Here is a 24,956-nt window from a genome sequence, read left to right on the forward strand (position 1 = left end):
TTATATATTATATTTTATAATATATATATATATATATATATATATATATATATATATTGTTTATAAGTTCATAATAAGATTACTAAATTTTAAAAAAAAATCTATAATTAAAGTAGGGTAAGCATATCTCACTTATCGGGGGTTTGGCTATGAACCGGGCTCTGCGGGGGCAGAGTTTCCGAGCTGAAAAGCTCTTTTTCTTGGAGCCTTCGGGCACTCCGAGGCTTTCCTCTAGCACTTAGAAGTTACTAGGGCTTTGGAAGGGCTTCGAGAGAATTTAGAGAGAGAGAGAGAGAGAGAGAGAGAGAGAGAGAGAGAGAGAGAGAGAAAAGCTTTTGGTGTGAAGAAAATGGGGTGCTCTCGCATCCTATTTATAGGCTGAAAAATGGCTCAACTCGTCGTGTTTAAGCTCCAACTCGTCGAGTTGGTGCCACATGTCACCATCTGGTGGCAAGGTGTAGGGAGAAAGCAATGGCCAAGATTCGGCCACGTCACCCTCTTCGCAACAGCACACTCCCGACTTCTAAATTACGTAACTTCTGCATACGAGCCCCGTTTTTTATGTTCTTTATATCCACGCATAGGTAATTACAAGATCTACAACTCTCCTTTTGACTCCATCGCCTATTTCTCAACCGATTTTAAATTTAACAGTATGAGAAGATTACATTGTTTAACAACTATGTAAAATTTATAACATCTACATACGGACTCCGTTTTCGACTGTCTTTTTATCGTTGAACTCCTATTAATGACATCTTCAATTCTCATTTGGGTTGTGTTGGCTAAAAATCGATCGATCTAAAATTTGAATTCCGGGTTGTGAGCTACAGTGCTAAATCTTAGAAAAATCATAACTTCCTCATACGAAGTCAGATTTGGACGTTCTTTTTATGCACGTTCTCGGTTTAACGTATACTACGACTTTCGTTTAGATCGCTAAGGCTAAAAAGTAATTTATCAAAAAGGCACTTTTTACGTTACGTGGTGTCGTGCCGGTTTAGCCGTAAACTTCGACAGGTCATAATTTCTTCGTTATAACTCATATTTCGGCGTTCTTTATATCTGCAGAATCTTTGAAACACCAACAAAACTTTCTTCATAGATATTGGGTTGATCTATTATTTTATTTTTTATGCTTATTTTCATTCTTAATTTATTATATCTAATAAATGAGTATAATGCACATAAAATCACATAATTCACATAATATTCCATTAATTCCTTTTTATTACTTCAACATAGGTTATAAAATTGTTGACCCTATCTATTACATCATCACACTAATGCTTTGCCTAGAAACATGGGCGTTACAATATAACACTTAGATAAAATGTCATTTATGCAAGATATGAATTTCCGTATGCATTTTTAATAATCGATATACATGTTTCACAAGTATTCTCCCTCAATATAATAAAAAATTAATAGGGGGTCGTAGCAGTCATCTTTGTAGCATGATTTCGAGTTAGCTAAGTGTAGGATTTGAGCCAGGAAGCACCGCGAGAAACACGAACTAGCAACGATCCTAGACCGGGGTTGTTTTGCAAAAATATATCAAATGAGGGACTGATTTTGATTAATTGGTAATCAAGTTTGAGGATTAGACTTATTTTGTTAACATTTAACAAAGGGGGATGAAAATGACATGGATTTAATCCATGTTTTTCAAGTTAGGGCTATATTTTTCAACATTATCCAAGGGAGGATGAAAGGAATTATTTTTAAATCAAGGTTTGGTTTGAGGAGGATTCCTCCTCCGCTTTCTATTTATGATCGCAAAGGCAAGCAAGCTTGAAAAGGGCTGTTTTGCAATTTACTTCCAAGGAAGGGGCTAAAATAATTAATATAAATCAAAGAAGGACTAGTTTTGTTATAATAGACAAAAAGGGGGTTGTTTTTAAATATTTTGAATTAATGTTTGAACAATTGCTTCCATCTCCCTCCTGATTACAATTTCACAAAGAGAAAGAAAAGAAAGCACGACCCACAATCTGGGTCTCTCGTATCGACTGATCAGGACATGAACACCACAAGAAAATAAGGAAATGATGGTCGTGGTGGTCAAATACTTATAGTGGCAGGTCAGAAATAATGGTGGCAGCAACAGGAGGTGGTGGCAAATGGCTTGCGTCGGAGGCCTCCTGCTGCCTTCTTTTCTTCTTTTATTTGCGAGAATGAGAGAAGGGGAAGAGTTAAGGGAAAGAGTTGTGGGTGGTGTGCTGATCGACGATGGCAGGAGGGCAAAATGGGTGGTGGCAATGGTGATGTTGGGGTGGCCCAAAACCACCTCTTGGTGGAATAAAGTAGATATATATATATATATATATATATATATATATATATATATATATATATATATATATATATATATATATATATTGGTTCTTTTGAGGTAAAAAAAAAAATTAAAGATCGTGAGATATGTGTATAACCGTTTGATTTGCTTATGTTTGTTTCTGAAACTATGCGGTGGCATATTTGTAATTATATTGGTAACTTATTGAACGAACGCCGTTAATTTACGATTGTCGGGCTATTGTTGTAATTTTATAAATATTGATATGAATTTTGCAGGCTATGATATTGTAACCGCCTATTGTTTTCTTTTCTTTCTCGATCAAAGTCTCACTTCGAACTCTCAGGAAACCCTATTTTTCTTTCTTTATCGCATTTTGCCCTAGTTTTCATTTCTTACCTGTTATTGAGAAATCAGTAAATGTCTTCAGGAGAAAATATAAAACGAAGTCGCATCTTCGTTAATCGAAATTAAAGGTTAGAATGCGAGTTATTTTTCATTTTATTGATAATGCATGTTTTTATTAATTAGTTAACTGACGCTTTATGTTGATAATGGTGTTTTTTTGTTTTGATTAAGTAGGTTTTTCGTCATTTTAACTTGATTTTGATGATTGTCTCGTTTAGAGTTGATATGTTTTTTTATTATGTTTGTTTGTGGTGGTTTTTTATGTAAGTTTTTGTTTATATTTTCACAGATAAGGATTTCAAAAAGAAACTATGTTCGAAAAAAATTCAAAAATCAAATAAATATCGAATGCGGTAGAAGTGCTGTTATTTCCGAATGTACAGTTCAAAAAAATCATCTATGATTATAAGTAGAAATAAACATATAACTTAATGTTTGAAGTTATTTGTTGTAATCATAAATGATTTTTTGATTTTTTCAGTGTATTGAACATAACATTTAGTTATATGTTTATTTCTACTTCTCATCATAGATGATTTTATACATTTGTTTATAATCATTGATAAATAGTAATGACAAATGTATTTTTATGTATCAAACATGAATATAAAGTTATTTTTGTAATCATAATTGACTTTGTGGTTCTTTTAAGTGGATTGTATATAACATTTAGTTGTATTTTTATTTATTGTTCTAATCATAAATGATTTTATACGTGTGTTTATAATCATTAGTGAATAGTAATGATAAATGTATGTTTTATTTTTTACTAACACTATGTTTGTAATGAAAATTGTAGTTAAAAAAAGGGAATGTAGATAGCTCAAGGAAGACACGGTTATCTTCCAAAAGAGAAAAGGCGAATGAGGTGTCGCAAACACGTTCAAAGACATCCAAAAAAGCAGTTATTGAACAACCAAAAGTGAAGCTGAGGGTTAAGGTCAAAACTGTAAGTAAGAAACGTGAACTATCTGATGAAGATGATTCAGATTTTCAGATTCGTCCTGGATCTTCAAAGAAACCAAAGAGAGAAACTAAAGTTTTGAAGAAAGATAAAAAAGTTGTTGTTATAAAAGAATTTCCTTCATTGAAGAATAGATGTTCACCCGGGTCATTGTTGGGTGTTATTCAAGGTTTAAGCAGAGAACAGAAGGATTGTGTTAGGGCTATGGGATTTGGGAGTTTGTTAGGGAGGAAGATGATTGACGTACCGTTGAAGATTGTTCAGTATGTTCTTGATCATTTTAATTTTGAATCTTTAAAGGTGGAGTTTGATAATTGTGAAGTTAGTGTTGATAGTAAGTCTGTTCAAGAGATATTAGGATTACCATCTGGTGGCTCATTACTTTCAAACATGGAATACATTTCGGAGAATAATGAAGAGAGCTGTATGTTTGAGTGGAAGAAACAGTATGAAAATATTGATAAATTGAGATTGAAACAGCTAAAGAATGAACTTGTTCAAACTAGTGCTGCGGATGACAACTTCAAAATCATTTTTTTGGATCTTTTTATTAATACTTTCTGTGAGTCTACAAGCATGGGTAAATGTAATCTGAATCCATTGTATTTAATCAGAAGAGATACTGATTTAAGTAGCATTGACTGGTGCGATTACATTGTGGATTGTTTGGTAAGGACGAAGAAGGTTTACAATCCAGTGAAAGAATCTTCTTTCTTTTATGGACCAGCAGCATACCTTATGGTACGTGAGTTATTTTTTGATATTTATTATTCTTTTTAGTTGTAAAAATATGTTTGTTTTTATAATAAATCATATATGATTTTATTACATATAATCATATATGATTATGTAGTATAATTTTTTTTAATTATATATTACACATCAAAATCATATATGATGTTATATATGTTATGATGTTATATATGTTTTTTGTAGTTGTTGTATGTGGATACTTTCAAGTTTGATCATTTTCAAGTCACACGTAAACGTCCAACTATTTTTTTATTGGACGTCAGAGAAGATAAGGTTTCTTGAGGATATTTTACAAGAGAGTGGAGGACTTGGATGTGGACATGTTAATGAAGCATATGTTGAAGAAGAATTTCAAGAATCTAAGTATAATGAGGAGGAATCTGGTGGTGATGAGGTTGAATCTGATGGTGAAGAGGATTTATGTGATGAGGATGAAGAAGATTTTGATGTTAATAAAGTTAGTGATGTGGAGGTAATTCTATAGTTTTATTAATTTATGATTTAATTATTTTATTCATTTATGACTTTTTATGTTTAAGTATTTTAGTTGTAAGTATCTTTTTTCTTATGTAGGTGTATGAAAGTAAAATTTCATGTATGTATCAGAAGATGGAGGATTTGAAATAGGATCTTGTTGTAAAGATAGATGAGGGAGTGTTGAAGTTTCCTCAAAGTCAAAATTTGAAAAATTGGAAATTATTATTTCCTGTTGAAGATTTAAGCACAAAAAGTTTTGATTTCCATTATGTTTCACAAAAATATAAAGAACCGATATTAACACCTGTTTTTGTTCAAGTTAATGATGAAGATTATGGGAATGATTTTCTTAATGATGATGAAAATGTTGAAGATTATGATCAAGGGAAATTTTCTGGTGATCAGGGGGATGGAAGTGGTCCACATGAGGGCAATATTGGTAAAAAACATGTTGAAGGTAAAGGTGATGATGATGAAGATGATGAACAAGGAAATGGAAGTGGATGTAATAAAGAAGAGGCCATGAATTTAAATTATGTTGTCGAAAATGTTACTAAGAGTGTGGGTCTAATTGATAGCCAGGAAGGTGTATCTTTTAGTCAATTTATTTGCGATCCAGTTGTTGAAAGTTTTCTTAAAACTTTGGATCAAGGTAGGCATATTTTATTGTTATATATAGTTTAATAATATATGATTTTAATTTTTTATATTTGAATTTTATAGGTACTGATGGTTGTTTAAATCAGGAACTAGTTGAAGATGATGTGAATTTCAATTTGACTGGTATTGATGATGGTAAGTATTTATTTATGCATTTTTAATACATAAAATATATATAAATATGTTATATAGATTATTCATTTATGATTTTAATAATTTAGGGACTGTAAATTTAGGCGAGGATGATCATAAGAATAAAGTAATTTCAGATCATACTGTTGATAAAGTTATTGTAGCAAAGAAGGATGAAGAAGGTGAAGATGTTGAAGATTGTTCAAATAAAAATAAAGATGGAGGTAATTTGTTTATAATTATTGTTTATTCATATATAATTGTGTTTATAATTATTGTTTATTCAGATATGATATTTATAATTTTATTGGGTAGAAAATGTTGAAGATTGTTCAAATAAAAACAAGGATTCAAATGAGACTCCGTCATTGAAAAATGATATTGTTCCAAGTTTTAGTCTTAGATTTAGTCAAGATTCTGAAGGTTCCAAGAAGTCATCTCAAAGTCAAATTTCTTCTGAACGGATGACAAAGAAAAAGATTAAGGATAGAGTTATTTTGGGAAAACCAAGTGCTGGTCCAGAGTGTGTTATTCTAAATGTTGATGTTATTGATGCTAGTCCAGTTTCTTTTGCACCCTCTTTGGGTACATTAGAAGGACCATCAAAACATGTTTCTGGCAAACCTAAAGATATAAATGAAGAAGCAACATCAGTAGTGGATGTCAAAGGAAAGATACAAATGAAGTTTTCTTATGTTTATAAGTCACCATTTAAGGAAAGGTTAATTGATTTTAAACCTAGTTTGACACAAGTAGAAAATGTTGTTTGTGAATGGCTTTTCAATCTTCAAGGAAATCCAGGGTAATTTTTTTTAATATAATTTTTTATTTTTATAATTATAATTTTTTATTTTAAATAACATTTAAATAAATATATACATGAATATTGTATTGCTTATGGAAACAGATGTTATTGGTTTTAGAGCTAATTATGAAAGTTTTTATAAAAAAACCCATTTGCATGTTAGTGTTCTTGATTCATGGTCTCGTATACTAAATCATCAAGAGAAATTCAGAGATGTTGTTAATTCTCATATCAGATTGTTAATGAATTCTGACACTATAAGTTTTTATTTTATTCTTTGCTTTTCATATTTTGATAATCATTAATAATTTTTTTATTAAATATTTACATGTTATTATATAATCATTTATGATTTTCTTATATTACAGACTTTGTCATTTGAATATACTCATTTGAATGAAACTGCAAAATATAAAGTTTTCAAGGACAGCTTCTCTCGCAGTGTTTCTGGTGATAGAGACTTGAAGGTTTTGAAGGATGTTGATATGGTATATTTATTTTTTTATACATATATATATATATATATATATATATATATATATTAATATTTTATTTCTAATATTATACATGTTGATGTTAGGTATTTTTCCCGGTTTTGAGGCATAAGCACATATATCTTATTGTTATGAATCTGAAGAAACGTGCTTTTGAGGTTATCGATAATGGTGCAGATGATGCTGATTTCGATGATAAGTATGGTGCACTTTTTAAACCTCTTGTAAGTTTCAAATGATATTTATTCTTTAGATTTGAAATCATATATGATATGTTTTATAATTATTATACTTATATTTTTCTGAATTGAAATCATATACGATTTTCAGAAAAAGTCTTTTTTGAAGTATCTAAAAGAGATCGATCATGTTAAAGCAATCGAAATGGCTGATAAAAATCTTCCTCCAGTAAGATTGACAATGCCATGTAGGACAGTTTATAACAAAGTGGATTGTGGAGTTTTTGCTATGAGACATATGGAGAGTTATTTTGGAGAAAAAGGTTCTAAATGGAAATGTGGTCTTCCAAAAGAAGGTGCTTCTTAAGAAAAAATTCTAGAGAAGTTGAGAATGAAATATGCAGCAGCAATTTTAACTTCTGAGATTAATAAAAAGTGTGATGATGTGTTGAAAGTTGCGTATGAGTATCAAAAAGTTGATCAAAAATTTTGTGGTAAGCATGCATATGATGCTCAATGGAATGTAGAAACAAGTCTGTCAAATTTTTTGTGATTGAATATTTTCTTATTTTAGAAGTAAATGACTGGATGATGTTTTAAGAACAAGTTTGTATATGTTGTCTTATGTTATGGATATTTTGTAGAATGTTTGTTTTCTATGGTGATGGAAAACAAGTTCATATGTAGTTTCGTGGATTTTATTATGTTATTGAATGTTAATCATAACTGATTATGTTATATTTTTATATGTAATTATGTTTTTGTACTAATTATATTTTGGTTATATTTAATCATTAGTGATTGTATCAGTTAATTTTTATCTATTTTTGTAATCATAAATGATTACATATGATGTATAGGACATTATAATTTATTATATATTTTTATTGATAAGTAAGCTTATCTTTAGTGCATCGGACACATCAGCATGCAGAATCTTATCTTTCTAAGATTTTACTTTTGTTTTTTAGTGTTTGTAGTGAAGAATCTTTCCTTTATAAATCAAAAGGAATTGGGACATCCAGTTTGTGTTTGAGTTGTGAATCAATTTTTATAAAGGGGGTAGCCTTCTGCTACCCCTTATATTTGCTCAAAGAAGAGTGCTTATACTTCCCCAATGGTTAGTTTGTTATATTAATTTCTATATTTTTTAATTTAATTTTTTTGTATATCAGAATTGATTATTTATGATGTAAACAACTTCCATTTAATTTCAGGTAAATTATGGACTCTATAAGTTAAAAATAAATAATTTTGATGTATCTAATAACATGTTCCCCATTTTTTAAAGATTCTTGTTCTTTTATTTGTAGCTAGATTTTCATACAGATTATATCTGACTCCAAGAACACCACTTCCACCATTACTTAAAAAGTTTATCTGCATTGAACATATCAGATCTTTACTAGATGTCTTTGAAGTAGAGGAATCTTGTTCATTTAAAGAAGGTTTCTTTTTAATGAACAATATTTCTCTACATTAGATATGTAGTAAAGATGTGTTATGTTCAATGGAGATAATCTTTATAAGTAATGGTGGAAGTATTCTTGGAGTCAGCTACAATTTGTATAAAAATATAGCTAGAAATATGAAGAACAAGAATCTTGGAAAATGGGGAACATGATATTTGAGACTTGTGAAATTGTTTGTTATTGAAGATTTTATCATGTTTGATGTTATTCTATGATGATGAATATTGTTATCTTTAGATTTTTTATGAGCAGTGTTGTATATTTGTTAGGAACAATGTTGTTGTATATGGTTATATGTAATGGTTAGATGTTTTTTATGTGTAATCATATTTTTAAGCACTTATGATTAAACAAAACATATGAAGTAGTATTACATAATATTTTATGATTATATAGATGAATATTGTATATGGTTATGTGTAATGATTACATGTATTGAATAACTGTTTATATGTAATCTTAAATGCTTGTAGTAACATTTAATAGAAGTTTAATCATGAGTGAATATATTATCAAATCAAAGAAAGAATTATCAAAGTAGATTAAATCCAGTAGACAAAATCATAGTAAATTTTGTTTTATAAAAAGAGTAAAGTGTACTAAACAAAAAGTATATTATTTTGAAAAACAAATTCATGACTTATTCATTACTGATTAAAGTAGTAAATATCTATGTAGCTTTTAATGATTGTTCTGCTGCAAGTTTGATTGGGCATGTCCGCAAGTTATAAGGAGCCCTTTCTCCACATCCTGAGCATCTTCTTGTTTGCTTGTTTGAATTTTTATATGCTATTTCTGCTACACTGTGAATTCTACTTTTCTTTCCGCATCCTTTATTGCTTTGAACATTTGGAACATTGATGTCAATGTCTTTTGGAATAGATATGCCCATAAGCTTTCCTACCTCTTCAACATCTGTCCTATTCTTCTGCAATTCATTTGTAGGATCGTTTTCATATTCCTTCAGCATGATTTCTGTTTTCTTAACAAATAAATCCATTTTTTCTTTATTTTTTCTACGTATTCCAAACATGCTTCAAAGTTGTAGTATGCTTGATTGACAGATCTGTTAATTTCACTGTCTCCTGTATCATATACATGTCTACCAAAATTATAATGCCTTGATATCACATCCTTTCTCTAACGATTCTCAATCTACTGTTCAGTTATCTCCTTAATTCCATGTTTCATGAGTATGTTAATGCATGTCTGCACAAAGTCCCAAAGCGGTTGAAGTGTTCACAAGTACATTTTACATCATTTGTTGGAAGTTTTATTTCTACCTGTTCAAAATAAAATTAAAGCATTAAGTGTTTTATAATCATAACTGAATATTTTTTATATTATGTGTTGATTCAACAAAATTTAAAATAAGAATATATTACCTCAAATTCTTTTTTAGATCACTGTTTTTGTTCAGTTGTTCCACTTTGTATAACTCCCATCCATTTTTTGTTCCAAGATGTTCGTATTGGCAGTACCGGGAACCTTTATAGATTTCTTTCTGTACTTCATAAAACAATGTACTTGTATAAACGTTTGCAACATGTTTTTCTATTGGTCGTGGTGAAATAAGTTTATATACCGCCTTCTTTGTTTGATGATCAATCTCCTGTTGTGTATTTCTTTGTTTTTGAATTGTTGTGTCATAGTTCATCATGAAATGTAAAAGTAAATTTTCAGATTGAGAGTAAGTGTTGAAGAAGGAATTCATGCTTTTTGATCTTGAAGTGGTTTTCATCAATCCAGACATTCTTGTGTCACTGAAGTATGCAGGTATCCATTTGTCATGTAATTCAAACATATCATTGAACCATCTTTCATCTTCCAGATTGAATTCATTAATAATCAAATCCCACTTCTTTTCAAATTCATCAGGTTTGATATGCATGTTCCAACCAAGCTTGTTAAATCTTTTCTTAAAGTCTTTGTTTTTAAATAAATCGTCAGTAACCTATGAATGAACAATTTTGCTTATATAAGTATAAATTATATACCTATTTGGATATATCATATATGAGTAATCATATATCATATATGTACTGTAATCATACATGATTAATCATATATGATTATATATGCTTAATCATATATGATTATATAATCATATATGATTAATCATATATCATATATGAGTAATCATATATGATTACTGTAATGTAGGATATGAAATGTATGATTAATCATATATGATTATATATGATTAATCATATATTATTATATAATCATATATGATTAATCATATATCATATATGTATGATTAATCATATATCATATATGTACTGTAATGTAGGATTGATCATATATGATTAATCATATATGATTATGTATTGTATTATATAATCATATATGATTATATATGACTATATACTGTATCATCATAATCATAGTATGATATATGATAACTTATATTATTATAATCATATATGATTAATCATATATAATCATATATGATTATATAATCATATTATTAAAATACTTAATTATATATCATTATATCAATCATATATGATTAAGTATTTTAATAATATGATTATATAATCATATATGATTATATATTGTATTATCATATTACATACTATGTAATCATATATGTTTATACAATATGGTATCTGATAATTCATACTATTAGAATAGTTAATCATATATGATTAATCATATATGGTTATATAGTATGATATCTGATAAGTCATATATGAATCATCTGTCATAATACTATATAATCATATATGATTATATAATGTATTTTTATTATACCTTTGCTTGCAGTTTTTTCATTATGTGCCATATGCATAGTCTGTGTCTTGAATTTGGTAAGACAGATTCTACTGCTTGTTTTATTGTTGCATCTTGATCAGTTAGAACAATTTTTGGTGCTTCCCCTTCACGAGCTCTAAGAAAAGCTTTAAGCAGCCATTCATACGACTCAATTGGCTCTCTACTTAACAACCAAGAACCAACAGTGTAAGGGTCGAAGACCTGTTGTAATATGTCGAAGACTTAAAGTTATTTTACAAGGCATTTTTGTAACGAAGCTTAGATGTCTAGTCCTTGTAATTTTTTGTGTGCTTTTATGTTTCCTATAAATAGGGACATTAATTAGAGTTAGATAAGAGTCTTTGTAAGAACTTGTCTATTTTCTCTCTGTAAGAATTGAAAGCATAATAGAGCTGAAACAAGATCATATTTACATCGTGTGTTCAAATTACATTTTTGTTACTCTGATTTGTTACATTCTCGATTTATCACTTCATCAATTGGTACCAGAGCAGGAATCATTATCTGCGATCTGATTTTCACTCTGATTCAAAAGGTTTTTGAATCAAATTTCTGGTTAAAAAAGTTTCTGCACCTTTTGACGCAAAAAAGCGTTCTAGATCTCCAGTTGTGATTTGATTCTGCAACTGATTTGTTGAATCGAGTGGTCTAGTTGATATCTCTGTTCAATTCAAAAATTTGCTTTCAAATTTTCTTTGATTTCTCAAAAATCCTCAAAAATTTTCATCTGTACATCAATGGCGAACTTCAATCTCAACTCGATGACTTCATACTCTCATCGGCTAGGATCTTCAACTAAGATTCCAATGCTCATTCCAGAATACTATGATCAGTGGTCTGATCGTATGCAAGACTACTTGAATGGACTCGATGAAGAGCTTTGGTCATGCATCTCAGGGAATGTTACTCTTCCGACAAATCTTCAACCAATTGGATCTTCATCTGGTACTACGAGTGTTGATGTTCAAACTGATCGAATGAAGAAACTTGAAAAACGATGCATAAGGGAGTTACGCGGTGCATTGCCTCCAGTTGTGTATAACTATGTCAGAAGTTGTACAACTGCAAAAGAAATCTGGAATAATCTCAAAGAAAAGTTTCAAGGTAGCGAGAAGACCAAATTCAATTCAGTTAAGCATTGTTTGATTGAATTGAAGGATTTCAAGCAAAAAGATGGTGAAACGATCGAAAGTTACTATGATAGGCTGAATGAGTTGATTTACAAATGCAATCGTTATGGAATCACGAGGTCTGCTATGGAATTCAATCTCACCTTCGTTATGGGACTCCGTAGAGAATGGAGGAGTGTTAGCATGATGGTGAAAAATCAACAGAGTTTCGACACATCTTCTCTAAATGATTTGTACAATCAACTGAAAACTCACAAAAGTGAAGTGAACGAAATGGCAGAAGAGTTGAAGCTTAGTCTGGGACGTCCGTTAGCACTTGTCTCTAAAGTGTCTGAAAAGGAAGCTGTCGAAAAATGTGATTCTAATGATAAAGAGGGGTTTATCATGAATTCGGATGATGAGGCGATAGCTTTTTACTCAAACAACCGAGTCAAAAAGTTTTTCAAGAAACCATTTAATCCAAAGGTGAAGCAAACTGAGGGAAAAGGAAGTTTCGTGAACAAGACTGCAGGAGAGGAGAAGAAGAAGCATGAGAAGAATGATGGGAAGGTTGCTGAGGAGAAGAAAGAGAAGAAACTGAAAGGAGATTTGGGTATGGACTGTAATTATTGCAACGGAGCTAATCATCTAGCAAATGATTGCATGCTTCGAAAGAAGGATGAGAAAAAGAATAGGGTAAAGGACGAAGCGTATTATGTGGAGAGATTGGAAGAGGTGCATGCGAAGGCTAAAAATTTGTCTTTGGTGGCTAGAGCTGCACATGAGGATGATGGCACGTATCAAATTTGGTCTTCGGGCTCAGATGATGAAGACATGTGTAATCCTACGCATGGTGTCATGTATGCGAAGCTATAGGAAGATTCGGACGAAGAGTTGACGGGCCGATGCTTTATGTCAAAGTCTGCCCATAAGTCTCCAATGACAACTAAGGTACGTAATATTCTTCAATCTTTCAATATTCCTTTGAGTGCATATGATTCTGAAGTTGCTGCTTTTGATGATACTGTTGCTTATTTTGATAATTTGATTGTTTCTGCTAGCAATGAAGCTAAGAAATTAAGTAATCAATTGTTAGAGACTCAGAAGAAGTTAGATTCGAAAGTTGTCAAGATAGAATGTTTAGAATTGCAGATTACAAACAATATGAGTGATTGGGATTCGTTGTCTAGTGATGTAAAACTCTTATTAGCTCAACAAAATATATACTGTAATTCTGTTAAACGTCTATATGGAAAATTAACTGCATTGCATCATTCGTGTGAAATTAGCAATAAACAACATAGGAAATTATTACCTTTTTTAGCATACGAGAGAGAGAAGGTTGGTAATATTTCGTATGATTGTGAGAAAAATATTGCTGAGTTTGACAAAATTCCTGATGATAGATATGCTTATGGAATTGTCAAAATTGATGAATGTCTGGATTCGAATGAATTAGTTAACATTGTGAATGATACTTTGACTAAATCAGAACAAATCAAAATTTTGAAAAAGATTGAGAATTCAACATCTGATTCTCAATCTAATTTTGTCGATATTGAAGATAACTCTAACAATATTAGCGAAATTAGTGATATTGAGGATGTTGATTGTTCTCAGTTGTCTGTCATTAATGTTGCATCAAAATCTAAAGGAAAAGAAAAAATTAAGGATTTGATGGTTAAGTTTGACACTGACAAACCTTCAACTTCGAAAGTTTATGATCCTGATTTTGTGGATATCCGAGATAGTCAAACGGAGAGCTGGATGAAGATGTTGAGGGGGAGCTTATTGTTGAGGGGGAGCATCAGAATGATAATTCTCTCGAAAATAGACATAATGATGATGAATATAAGTCTTGATCAAAATGATGAATTTCACGAAATAAATGATAATCTTTTTGTTGTAGGATCTGAAAATGAAGAGATGTACGAAGATGCACCTTTGGAATTTGATCCGGCATATCCACCGTTAGAGAAATGGACAAGGACTCATCTGAAAGATCATGTCATTGGGAATCCTCAAGATGGAGTATTGACAAGAGCTCAGATTCGTGCAAAGAATGAGGTATTAAATACTCATCAAGAATTTTGCATGTTCAATGTTTTCATATCAAAAATTGAACCAAAGACAGTTAAGGTTGCAATGGAACACTCAGATTGGGTTGTTGCAATGCAATCTGAACTGGCTGAAATCGAAAGAAACAAGGTTTGGAGATTAATTCCTAAACCTGAAAATGTTTCGTGTCGGGTTAAAATGGATTTTCAAAAACAAAACCGACAAAGATGGAAATATTGTACGAAATAAAGCAAGATTAGTCATAAAAGGATATTCGCAACAAGAAGGTATCGATTATGAAGAAACCTTTGCCCCTATTGCAAGACTCGAGGCTGTTCGAATATTTTTAGCTTATGCAGCTCACAAGGATTTCGATGTCTATCAAATGGATGTGAAATGTGCTTTTCTCAATGGTGAACTCGAAGAAACTGTTTACGTTGAACAACCTCCAGGTTTCGTAAATGAAATGCATCTGGATCATGTGTACATATTAGATAAAGCTGTATATGGGTTAAAACAAGCACCAAGAGCATGGTATGCAACTCTTACCAGTTTATTAAAACAGTCGAAATTTAAACAAGGATCAGTTGACCCCACATTATTTCGAAAGAAAGTTGGGAATCATCTAATGCGTGTTCAAATTTATGTCGACGATATTATTTTTGGCTCTACTGACCCTGCTTTGTATAGTGAATTCGAAAATTTGATGAAACGCCAATTCGAACTGAGCATGATGGGAAAAATCAATAATTTTCTTGGCTTAAACACTTATCAAAGCAGAGAAGGCATTTTCATCAATCAGGAAAAATATACAAGGAATTTACTCGAAAAATTTGGAATGACAAATAGCACGAAGCTAAGAGTACCAATGGTGGTTGGCACAAGGCTATCACCTTCGTTAGAAACGCCTGCGGTTGATCTTACCTTATACAGGAGCATGATAGGTTCATTTCTTTATCTTACTGCAAGTAGACCTGATATCATGTTTTCTGTATGTAATTGTGCTAGGTATCAAGCAAATCCACGAGAACCACATTTAACTGCTGAGAAGAATATCTTTCGTTATCTCAAGGGAACAATTTTGTTAGAATTGTGGTATCCTTCAAAATCAGGATTCTTCATTCAGGAATTTTCAGATGCAGATCTAGGAGGGTGTACTTTGGATCGAAAAAGAACAAGTGGTGGATGTCAAATTCTGGATGGAAAGTTGGTTAGTTGGCAGTCAAAGAAGCAGACGTGTGTTTCGATTTCTACTGCTGAAGCTGAATATGTTGCAGCTGCTGCTTGTACTTCACAAATTATTTGGATCCAGAGTCAGTTGCGAGATTATGCCATTAATATGAAAAAGATTCCATTGTACTGTGATTCACAAAGTGCTATACGCATTTTTCATAATCCAGTACAACATTCGAAAACAAAACATATTGCTCTTCGTTATCATTTTATCAAAGATCATGTGGAAGACGGCAACATTGAAGTCCATTTTGTAAAAACAACAGATCAGCTTGCTGATATTTTTACAAAAGCTTTGGACGAAAAATCATTTGTTCGAATTTTGACAGGTTTCGGAATGATTGAAGCAAGTTCAATTCCAGGAGTGATTTCGAATGTATAACAAAGAAGTGTTATACAAGTGTGTCGATTCAGAGGCAATAATACTTCATTCAGAGGCTGATAGAATTAACCATTCATCGGTTACTGTTCATAGTCAACGCTTCGACACGCTTCGAATTCGACACATTGCACATGTTGGTTTTGTGGTACAACTTTTCGTTAGTTTGTCAAATATTCGTTAGATTGTCAAATGTTCGTTAGTTTACAAATTTTCGTTTGTTTGTAAAAATGACTTTCGTTAGTTAGTATCTTTGCTTTATTTTCGAAAAATCAAAAATTCAAAAAAGATTTTCTTTTGTTAATTGTCTTCTTTTTCGAAAAACTTACAAAAACACAAAAATATTTTCTTTCTTTTCGAAAAATCAAAAATATCAAAAAGATTTTTGTTATTTTGTTCTTTGTCTTTCCTTTGTGCAGATTACACGAAAGTTTTCCAAGGGTCATGCTTGTGTTTCTATGAGAAGGTACAATTTCGACAACTTTGTACTAGTTAGACTGCCCTAGAAGCATGTTGCAACATGTTGACCCAAGCTTCCATGGACTCAATGTGTGTTTACGAAAGCCTTAATGAAATTTTTCATACGAAAATTTCTTCCCAAGTCAGGCTTATATTCACATTAGTCAAATGAGCTACCTTACTCTTCTCAAATGAGTTAAGAGTTTTCTGTTTGGTCCGAAAATAACAGAGGTACAATTCGTTTCTCAAATCAATCTTTTTCATCACAAAATTCTTACACTCTCACACACAATAACATATGTCCGAGAGGTCATGGATCAAACCAATCCTTACTTAGGCATATCAAACTTCTGTGTTAATGATCTAACATCATGAGACCGTGATGAAAGTGAAACCCAACCTTACGAACCCATATAAGGAATTGACGGGGAACTAAGTTCCAGTTTTAACGAAACATTTGTTTCTGTATCAATTTTTGAAACTCCAAATCATGTTCAATTCGTTTGACTGGTCTTGATCAAATATTTGAATCCCGCGATATTTGTTACCCAACAAGATCCAGCACACAAATTTTATTTTCTTGAATGTGATTTCCGTGTGAGTTTCATTTGCTTTCTAATTCATATGCAAAATAATTCAAAGCATACTTGTCCCTGACTACACTGGTCAAACAGGTAATTTCGGTTACCATTACTCACCTTATGTTTAGGTTGATATGTAACGAAATTGTAAACCACCTACAAAGCCTTGCAAAAGAAGCCCTTCGATACGTCTCTATAAGTATTCGATTCAAATTCACGGGAACATACACAAGCAGTTGATTATCTCTCTTGATAATTAACGAAGCAATCTTTACCCAGGGTTTATCTGCTTTTGTGTCGAAAATTTGTTTTTCGACATCACAGTTCCAAATTTTCGTTAATTTGCTTCTTATCTTATCTTTGGCACACTGCACTCACGAAATCCTTGAGGTTCTGTGTACTACCAACTCAGGCTGATGATTTTGAACGTCTAGCAAATAACTTCGTCTCTAAACCCAAAGACGAAAGAGCTTTACCTCCATCTGAAGGTTGGTGACGGTTACAATTCTATTGGGTGACATGAGCAGACTGTGTGACAAGACGTTTTGTATTCAGTCCGGCTTTCAAGGCGATGTGACAGTTACTTTTTGACGCATGGCTACTTTATCGGCAGAGTGGTGCGAGTTTCAAGGTATCACGTCAGATCTCATTTAATGCTTATCCCGCGTTAAATTCAAATTCCAAGGTTTACATATAAAAGGGGAATCAAGGGTTCTTTATCCGTTTGTGCTCACAAAAGAAAATTTCCCAAAATTATCTATGTTCTTCAAAGCTTCAAAACCCTAATCATGGCTGCTCATGCTGGTGTTGATTATGCATCCCGAACAACTGAAGAAATCACTTCCCAACCGATTATGAAGATTCAAAGCACAAATTATCAAGTCGAGGGGGATGTTTCACTGTATCCCGAAGCATTGAAGATGTTGATTGTCGTGTTGAAAAGCTCTGTTCTTTCAACTGCCATGTTCAACTCGTTTGCTGTTCCTCTTTCATGGCTTTCACAAGCAGGATCCAGTGCTACTGACAGCAAAGCAATGGATATTATTACCTTTCAACTGGTGAATGAGAAGAAGATAAGCTTGACCAAGAAGATATTCTGTCAGATTCTTGATACCCCTAATTCTCCACCATATACTGATCTTTCTTTTGCTCAAGTCAACCATATGTTCAATGAGATGGGTCATTAACCCCCACTCACCAAGATCAGTGACTTCAAGAAATCAGGACTTCCGACTGTTTGGAATTTTCTCTTTGGAATCTTTCTAAGCTGCTTGACGGGTCGTAGTGTTGGTTTAGATAAAGGTCGAATGGAAGTTTATGCTATGGTTGTTGGATTATATTATGATATTTCAGTGGATTACTCAACTCAGATGTGGAAGGAATTTCAGAAAAGTGTTGAGAACACAAATGTGGTTTAAGGCATTTCGTGTGCAAGGTATTGGAGTTTGATTATTCATTATTTCTATGACAAAGAAGGGATTGAGGTGCCTGCTGATGAAGAGACTGCTGATTTCTTGAAGTATCAATTTCCCAAAGGAGTTTTAGATGATGCTGAGGTCTTTTCGAACATTGCTCGGATCCCTGATGCAATGTTAAAACGGGTTGATCCAACCAATCCGGTGTTGGTTGAGTATTTGAAGACTATCAATACTACTATTGAAAAAGGAAAGTTATTGTCCAAAGAGGATGTTGGTCCTTCTAAGAAATCGAACCGTTCGAAGAAGGATGCAAAGGCTACTCCTGAGAAGCCTGTGCAAGAATCCAAGCTCAAAAAGTCTCCAAAGAAACAGTCTACGACAGAGGAGCATGTTTCGTATGTTGAGACAAAGTCTGTTGATCCAACGAAGCCTACTAAGCCTGTTGATGATGATCAAGTTAAGGAAACAATTCCTTCGAAGAGGTGTTTTTAGAAGACTAAAGCAACAAGTTCGTGGTTCACGAAAGTCTACAGATGGATCTTCTTGGTTTTCTCCCACAATGGTTTGTAAACCACATATTACTCACCAAGGTGTTCTTATTCGGGAAGTTCAACTCCAGTTTCTCCTTCATCAAAGAAACGAAGAGCTGAAGATGTGGCAAAACATATTTCGAAGAAGAAGCTAAGGAAACGAAAGTTGGTTATTCAAGATGATTTTTATGAAGAGGAGAAAGTTCCTGAAACTCCCGAAGCCACTCTTTCTAAATCAAATCCTGAGAAGACTGAGGTCATACCACCTGAAGTTTCGTTAACTGAGTCAGTCATTGAGGAGGTTCGAACTTCAGACATAACTACACACGTATTTGATACGGATGTAAATTTCAATATGGGTGAAGGAGATTTGAATCAAGAAGCTCCAAAATCAACTCAAGGTAATCCTGATTCTTCATTTATGGATACTTTTGTTTCCTTACCACCATTTATCATTCATGTTTCAACCACAAACACAACAACTTCACCCACTTACGGAAACATGCTCAATCAACCTTTTACTACTTTGTTTTCATCCCAATCAATTGATCCACCCAAACCTAATGAAGACACTGATATTGACGAAGGGAGTTTTGGGGGGACTTTTGAAGATTTGGAGTTTGATGATGAGGAAGAGAATTTTCCTTATCATATGTTGATGTCCATGAAACAATTCAAGATTCTGAATAACAAGTTGAATTCGATTATTTAGTCTCAAGCTGACATGTGGGGAAGTCAATCTGTCTTCAGTTTTGAAATTGATGTAATGATGAAAGCATTCGAAGCTAGGATGATTAGCATAGTTTCTGGAATGATTCAAGACTCGGAGTCTAGAATCTTAAAGAAGATAGACCATCATGATCGGAACAATGAGTTACGAGTGAACTCTAAGTCCACGGATTTTCTGCGTGAAGTAAAAGAACTAAAGAGTAAGGCCAAAGAAAGAAAAACCTTATTCGTTCTTGATGTGAAGAAAGTTCGTGAAGATGTAAATCTCAAGCTTCAAGAACTTCGTGAAGATATGGTGAAAGAGATTGCTAGTGCTCAGCAAGACTATGCATCTCTCAGTCAGAAGGTGGATATCATTTGTGATGCTGTCACAAAGTATGTTAAAATGTACGAAAGTTTGAGTCCTCAACTTACTCAACTTTCTACAAGTGACAGTCAAAATTTTGTGGAGGTCATTAATCTGCTAAAGGAGCAGAAAGAATTATCTGTCAAGCCTGTTTCCTCTTCGATCAATACACCAAAATTCTTGTCTCAGAAGTTTTCTCAATTCGAAGCTGTTTTGCATAAACAGTTGGCTCCATTATCCAGGATCTCAAATCTTCTACCAATAGATGCCCCACCTGTTACCACAGGGGTGCAAGGGGGAGAAAAGAAGGTTGGTGATGCGAAAGTTGGTGGGATTTCACATGAAGATGTTAAGACTATTGGAAAAGTTTATTCAACAAAGATTCCAACAACAAAACCAATTCTTTCATTTACTGGGCCAGTTACTTCAACGGTTGTTACCACGATACCAATTACAAGACCAATTTTGAATGGAATTGTGATTGGTAGTAGTTCGAAGCCAAAAGTAGTCATTGATAGCTCTTTGATAAAAGACAAAGGGAAAACTATTGTAGTCGAAAAGTCGAAAGAAGAGAAGAAAGCTGAAGCAGAAGCTGAGTTGGAAAAATTAAGAGTGGTTCAAAGCATAATGAGACTTCCTGCAAGTGACCTTCCTGGAATGGACAAGGGAGATCCTGCTAAGCATTACAACTATGAAACAATTGAAGCAAAAGTGGCATTCAATCATATGTATGCTTTTGAGAAGAAGCCCAAGCAGAGCTATATAGTTACGAATACAGATATGAGTCAGCTTGATTTTCCGATCAATGAAATGATGTTCATCATGGCTCAGTACAAAATTGCTGAGAAATTTGATAATGATGATGACTACACATACATGAAACTCAGGTTTCATGCTGTTCTTGGGAAAGCTCTAGAGGAAATATGGTCACTTGTGAAGATAAAGAAGGTGATCAGTATTAAGAAGGATGTTATGTTCGAAAACTTGATGCAGAATTTTCGTTTCTTTGTTGTAAGAGCGAATGGTCAAGTCTGTGATTTTTCTGTGGCTGATTTTCCATTGATGAACTTGTATGATCTTATACAAGTTGCAGTACTTTTAAAAGATAAAGATGCTTCGTATCTTCGAGAGACTAATCCAGAAGTTTTTCGACTTGGGCTTGCTCACATCAAGATATTCATAGACAATTACTATGAATGTTTGGCACTAACTGATGTGGAGTTAGAAAATGCGAAGGGAATGGAAGTAAAAGCGCCCATGGAACCAACGAAGTCTCAAGTCGAGTTAAAGAAGTATGCAGATGGGGAGATATACTTGAAGCCATTTGGAATGGTCTTCGCAGGGAAAGATAAGAATGGGAAGGCCAAGAGATTTTTGTTTCAGGCATGCGAAGTAGAGAGGTATACTACATCTCAGTATACGAACTTTATCGTTCGTATGAATAACTTCAAGAAGAATAATCCAGGAGACAAGCAAGAGTTGAAGAAGATTATTTCTTGGTACACGGAAAATCGAAGGGTGATGTTGTATGCCATACAGATTCTTACGAACTGAAGAAGGTCAACATTATTACAAAGGGGGGAATTTTAAGGGTCGAAGACCTATTGTAATATGTCGAAGACTTAAAGTTATTTTACAAGGCATTTTGTAACGAAGCATAGATGTCTAGTCCTTGTAATTTTTGTGTGCTTTCATGTTTCCTATAAATGGGGACATTACTTTGAGTTAGATAAGAGTCTTTGTAAGAACTTGTCTATTTTCTCTCTGTAAGAATTGAAAGCATAATAGAGCTGAAATAAGATCATATTTACATCGTGTGTTCAAATTACATTTTTGTTACTCTGATTTGCTACATTCTCGATTCATCACTTCATCAAACAGTAACTGATTTCTTGTGGTGGTCAACAACTGTGAATGAAACAAAAACCATTTTATACATATATAAAGAAAATGTGTTCAGTACAATCATATTTGATTAATAGTATGTTTGAATTTATATACATTAACTTACTTGTTTGTTCTAAAAGTTGCATCAAAAGATATAACTTCTCCAAACTCTGCATAAAAAGCCTTTTCTCTTTCATCTGCCCAAAACATAGCCTGTTATAAGGCTCGTGGGTCTTAATCCGAGTATGGATTGGTTTGAGGCTTTAAAGAATAACTTCTCCAAACTTCTCCTCTCCTCAAGTTTTTGTAGCCTGTTACCTTCGCCCCTACATATTCATATCCTCCTTTCAAAATCGCTCGTATTTTGTGAGCCATTGTGGGACCAATTTTAGCTTATGATGCACGTACTACAAACTCTTTTTCAGAATATGACATTTTCTTGCCTTTTTCGTATAAGGTCTTTCCTCAATACTTTCCAGTGGGTGGTTGTGCATTTCAAAGAATTTCTTAACTTTGTAATTTGTTGTTCCATAAACATTTTCAAATATAATCTTTGATGTAAACCTAGTAATTATCTTGTTTGAATTTGGTTTCCACTTGACAGAACTTGTAGCCAACGTATCACAAGGTTTTGGTTTATCTTTGCCACCCCTATTACATATAACATATTTTTCGTTTATTATTTGGCTATTATATTTTGATTGGCTACTCAGTCTTGTATGAAAACCTGGCATTTCTACATAATCCGTATACATTTTTACTGCCAAATTTAGTGATTTGAAAACACTGTTTACAACTGGTACAAATTCTGTAGGGACATCTGGTTTATATTCAGATTCTTCAATTATGTTACTGCAATATGATTCATTTGTTGAATTGGAACTTTCACCTGATAAAAGAAGGGAATGACAAATATGTTATTATATAATTTTATGTTGTAATAATCATATGTGATTAACGATATGTATTTATATTTTAGTATAAAAAATCATATATGATTTTAGATATTAATATATTGTTAGATGTTAAATCATATGTATTTGTACATTGTATTATATGATTGATCATATAATATACTGTGTAATCATAAATGATTATACGTATTAATTTATAAATAATCATACTTGATATTGTTTAATCATGTATGATTAATCATATGTATTTGTAGTTTGTAATATATGATTAATCATATTTTATGATGTATAATCATATATGATTATTCATCCAAATATAATATTAATATAGATTTCAATTTGAAAACATATATGATAAATCATAATTACAAACTATAAATACATATGATTAGTCATAGATATGAACAGTCATATATGATTATTCATCCTTATATGATTAAATCACATATTGTATTGTATAATCATATATGATTATTCATAATTTATATTTTATAATAAGAGAATCAGAATGAAGTGTAGAAACTGTAATGTAATATGTAGTATTAAAACGAATTAGTTGTACCTTCAATACGAATCAAATTTTGAAGTTCTTCAGAAGTGAAAGAAATTGAATTGATTTGTTCTTCGTTACGAGATGAATTGATTTCAGCTATAATAGTATCAGTTGCCATCGACTTGTTAATTTCTTTTGGATTCGACATCATTTATGAAAATTGATTTTGATCAATTTTCAAATGCTTTGTTTATGATTGTGAGGTGCTTGTTTCTTCGATTTGAGGATTGTATCTCGTATTTATGAGGATATGAACTGATGCTCTGTTTCGATCGTCTTTTTCGATTTGAAGATTGCGATTAATTTGATAACAGATTCAGTAAAAATAGGATCTGTTTTATTATATTGAATGATTGTTGAAGATTGGATGATATGATTACGTGACTGATATTGAAAATCGATGATTTAGCGATATGATGATTTTTAGAGAAGGAAGGTGTCCGCTTTCTAAACATTAATTCGAAGTTTACCGTTATACCCCTTAATCATTTAACAGCTGACGTTAAGTTCCATTGGCTAATATTTAATCTCACAATCTCTAATTTTTTATTAATCTTAAGGGAACCATCCCATTATATATATATATATATATATATATATATATATATATATATATATATATATATATATATATATATATATATATATATATATATATGTTCAGGTTCATTTGAGACCATGCTAATTTTGTGAGACCGTGAGACCAAATCTAAAAATAATTTTAAAATGCAAAATAAAAGGAAATATCCGAAAATTCTTATTTTAATTATTATTTTCGTAACTTTAATCACCTAAAAAAACTAAATAAATAAATAAATAAATAATAATAAAAATTACCGTTTTTTTTTTTTGAAAAATACGTGAAATATTCTAATAGAATATTACACTGTAAATATTCTAATGTGATTTTTATAATGTTAGAATATTCTACTAGATTTGTCAGATATGTAGAATATTTTAATATTCTGTTAGAATATGTAAAAAATGTATTTATTATTTATTTATTTTTATTTATTTTGGTATTTTTTTACTTTTTTTTTTGGAAAATATAAATTCCGAAAATAATATTTGAAAAAAAAAAATCGAAAATTTTCAATTATTTTGCAATTTAAAAATGTTTTTTTATCTACCAAATGAGTGCTACGATTGCGTCTTACGGTCTCACAAAATTAGGTTGTCTCACATGAACCTAACCCTATATATATATATATATATATATATATATATATATATATATATATATATATATATATATAGGGAGAGTGAGGGAGATCATAAGTGATGGAGAAAGAACTAGTAAAGCTGGTGAATTGGTGATGAGATGAGAAGGTTAAGCTCC

General features: G+C 31.9%; 1 protein-coding gene across 1 annotated transcript; it reads right to left on the reverse strand.

Moving 5' to 3' along the window:
- Positions 1-9,922: 9,922 nt before the first annotated feature.
- Positions 9,923-17,722, reverse strand: LOC145164753 (protein FAR-RED IMPAIRED RESPONSE 1-like). Its single transcript, XM_079083443.1, has 4 exons — positions 17,717-17,722; positions 11,401-11,622; positions 10,029-10,597; positions 9,923-9,926 (listed from the first exon to the last, which is right to left on the reverse strand). Exons 1-4 carry the CDS (start codon positions 17,720-17,722, stop codon positions 9,923-9,925), a joined length of 801 nt encoding a protein of 266 aa, XP_078939569.1.
- Positions 17,723-24,956: the final 7,234 nt, after the last annotated feature.

The sequence above is a fragment of the Lactuca virosa genome, chromosome 3 (genome assembly GCF_052849685.1).
Source record: "Lactuca virosa cultivar CGN04683 chromosome 3, Lactuca_virosa_CGN04683_v6, whole genome shotgun sequence".
Taxonomy (NCBI): domain Eukaryota; kingdom Viridiplantae; phylum Streptophyta; class Magnoliopsida; order Asterales; family Asteraceae; genus Lactuca; species Lactuca virosa.

Bases quoted from the DNA above. Each gene is read 5' to 3' on its own strand.
- LOC145164753 (XM_079083443.1), bottom strand. The intron at 10,598-11,400 runs GTATAATAAAAA...GTTCATTCATAG, and splicing joins TGAAAAAACTGCAAGCAAAG to GTTACTGACGATTTATTTAA.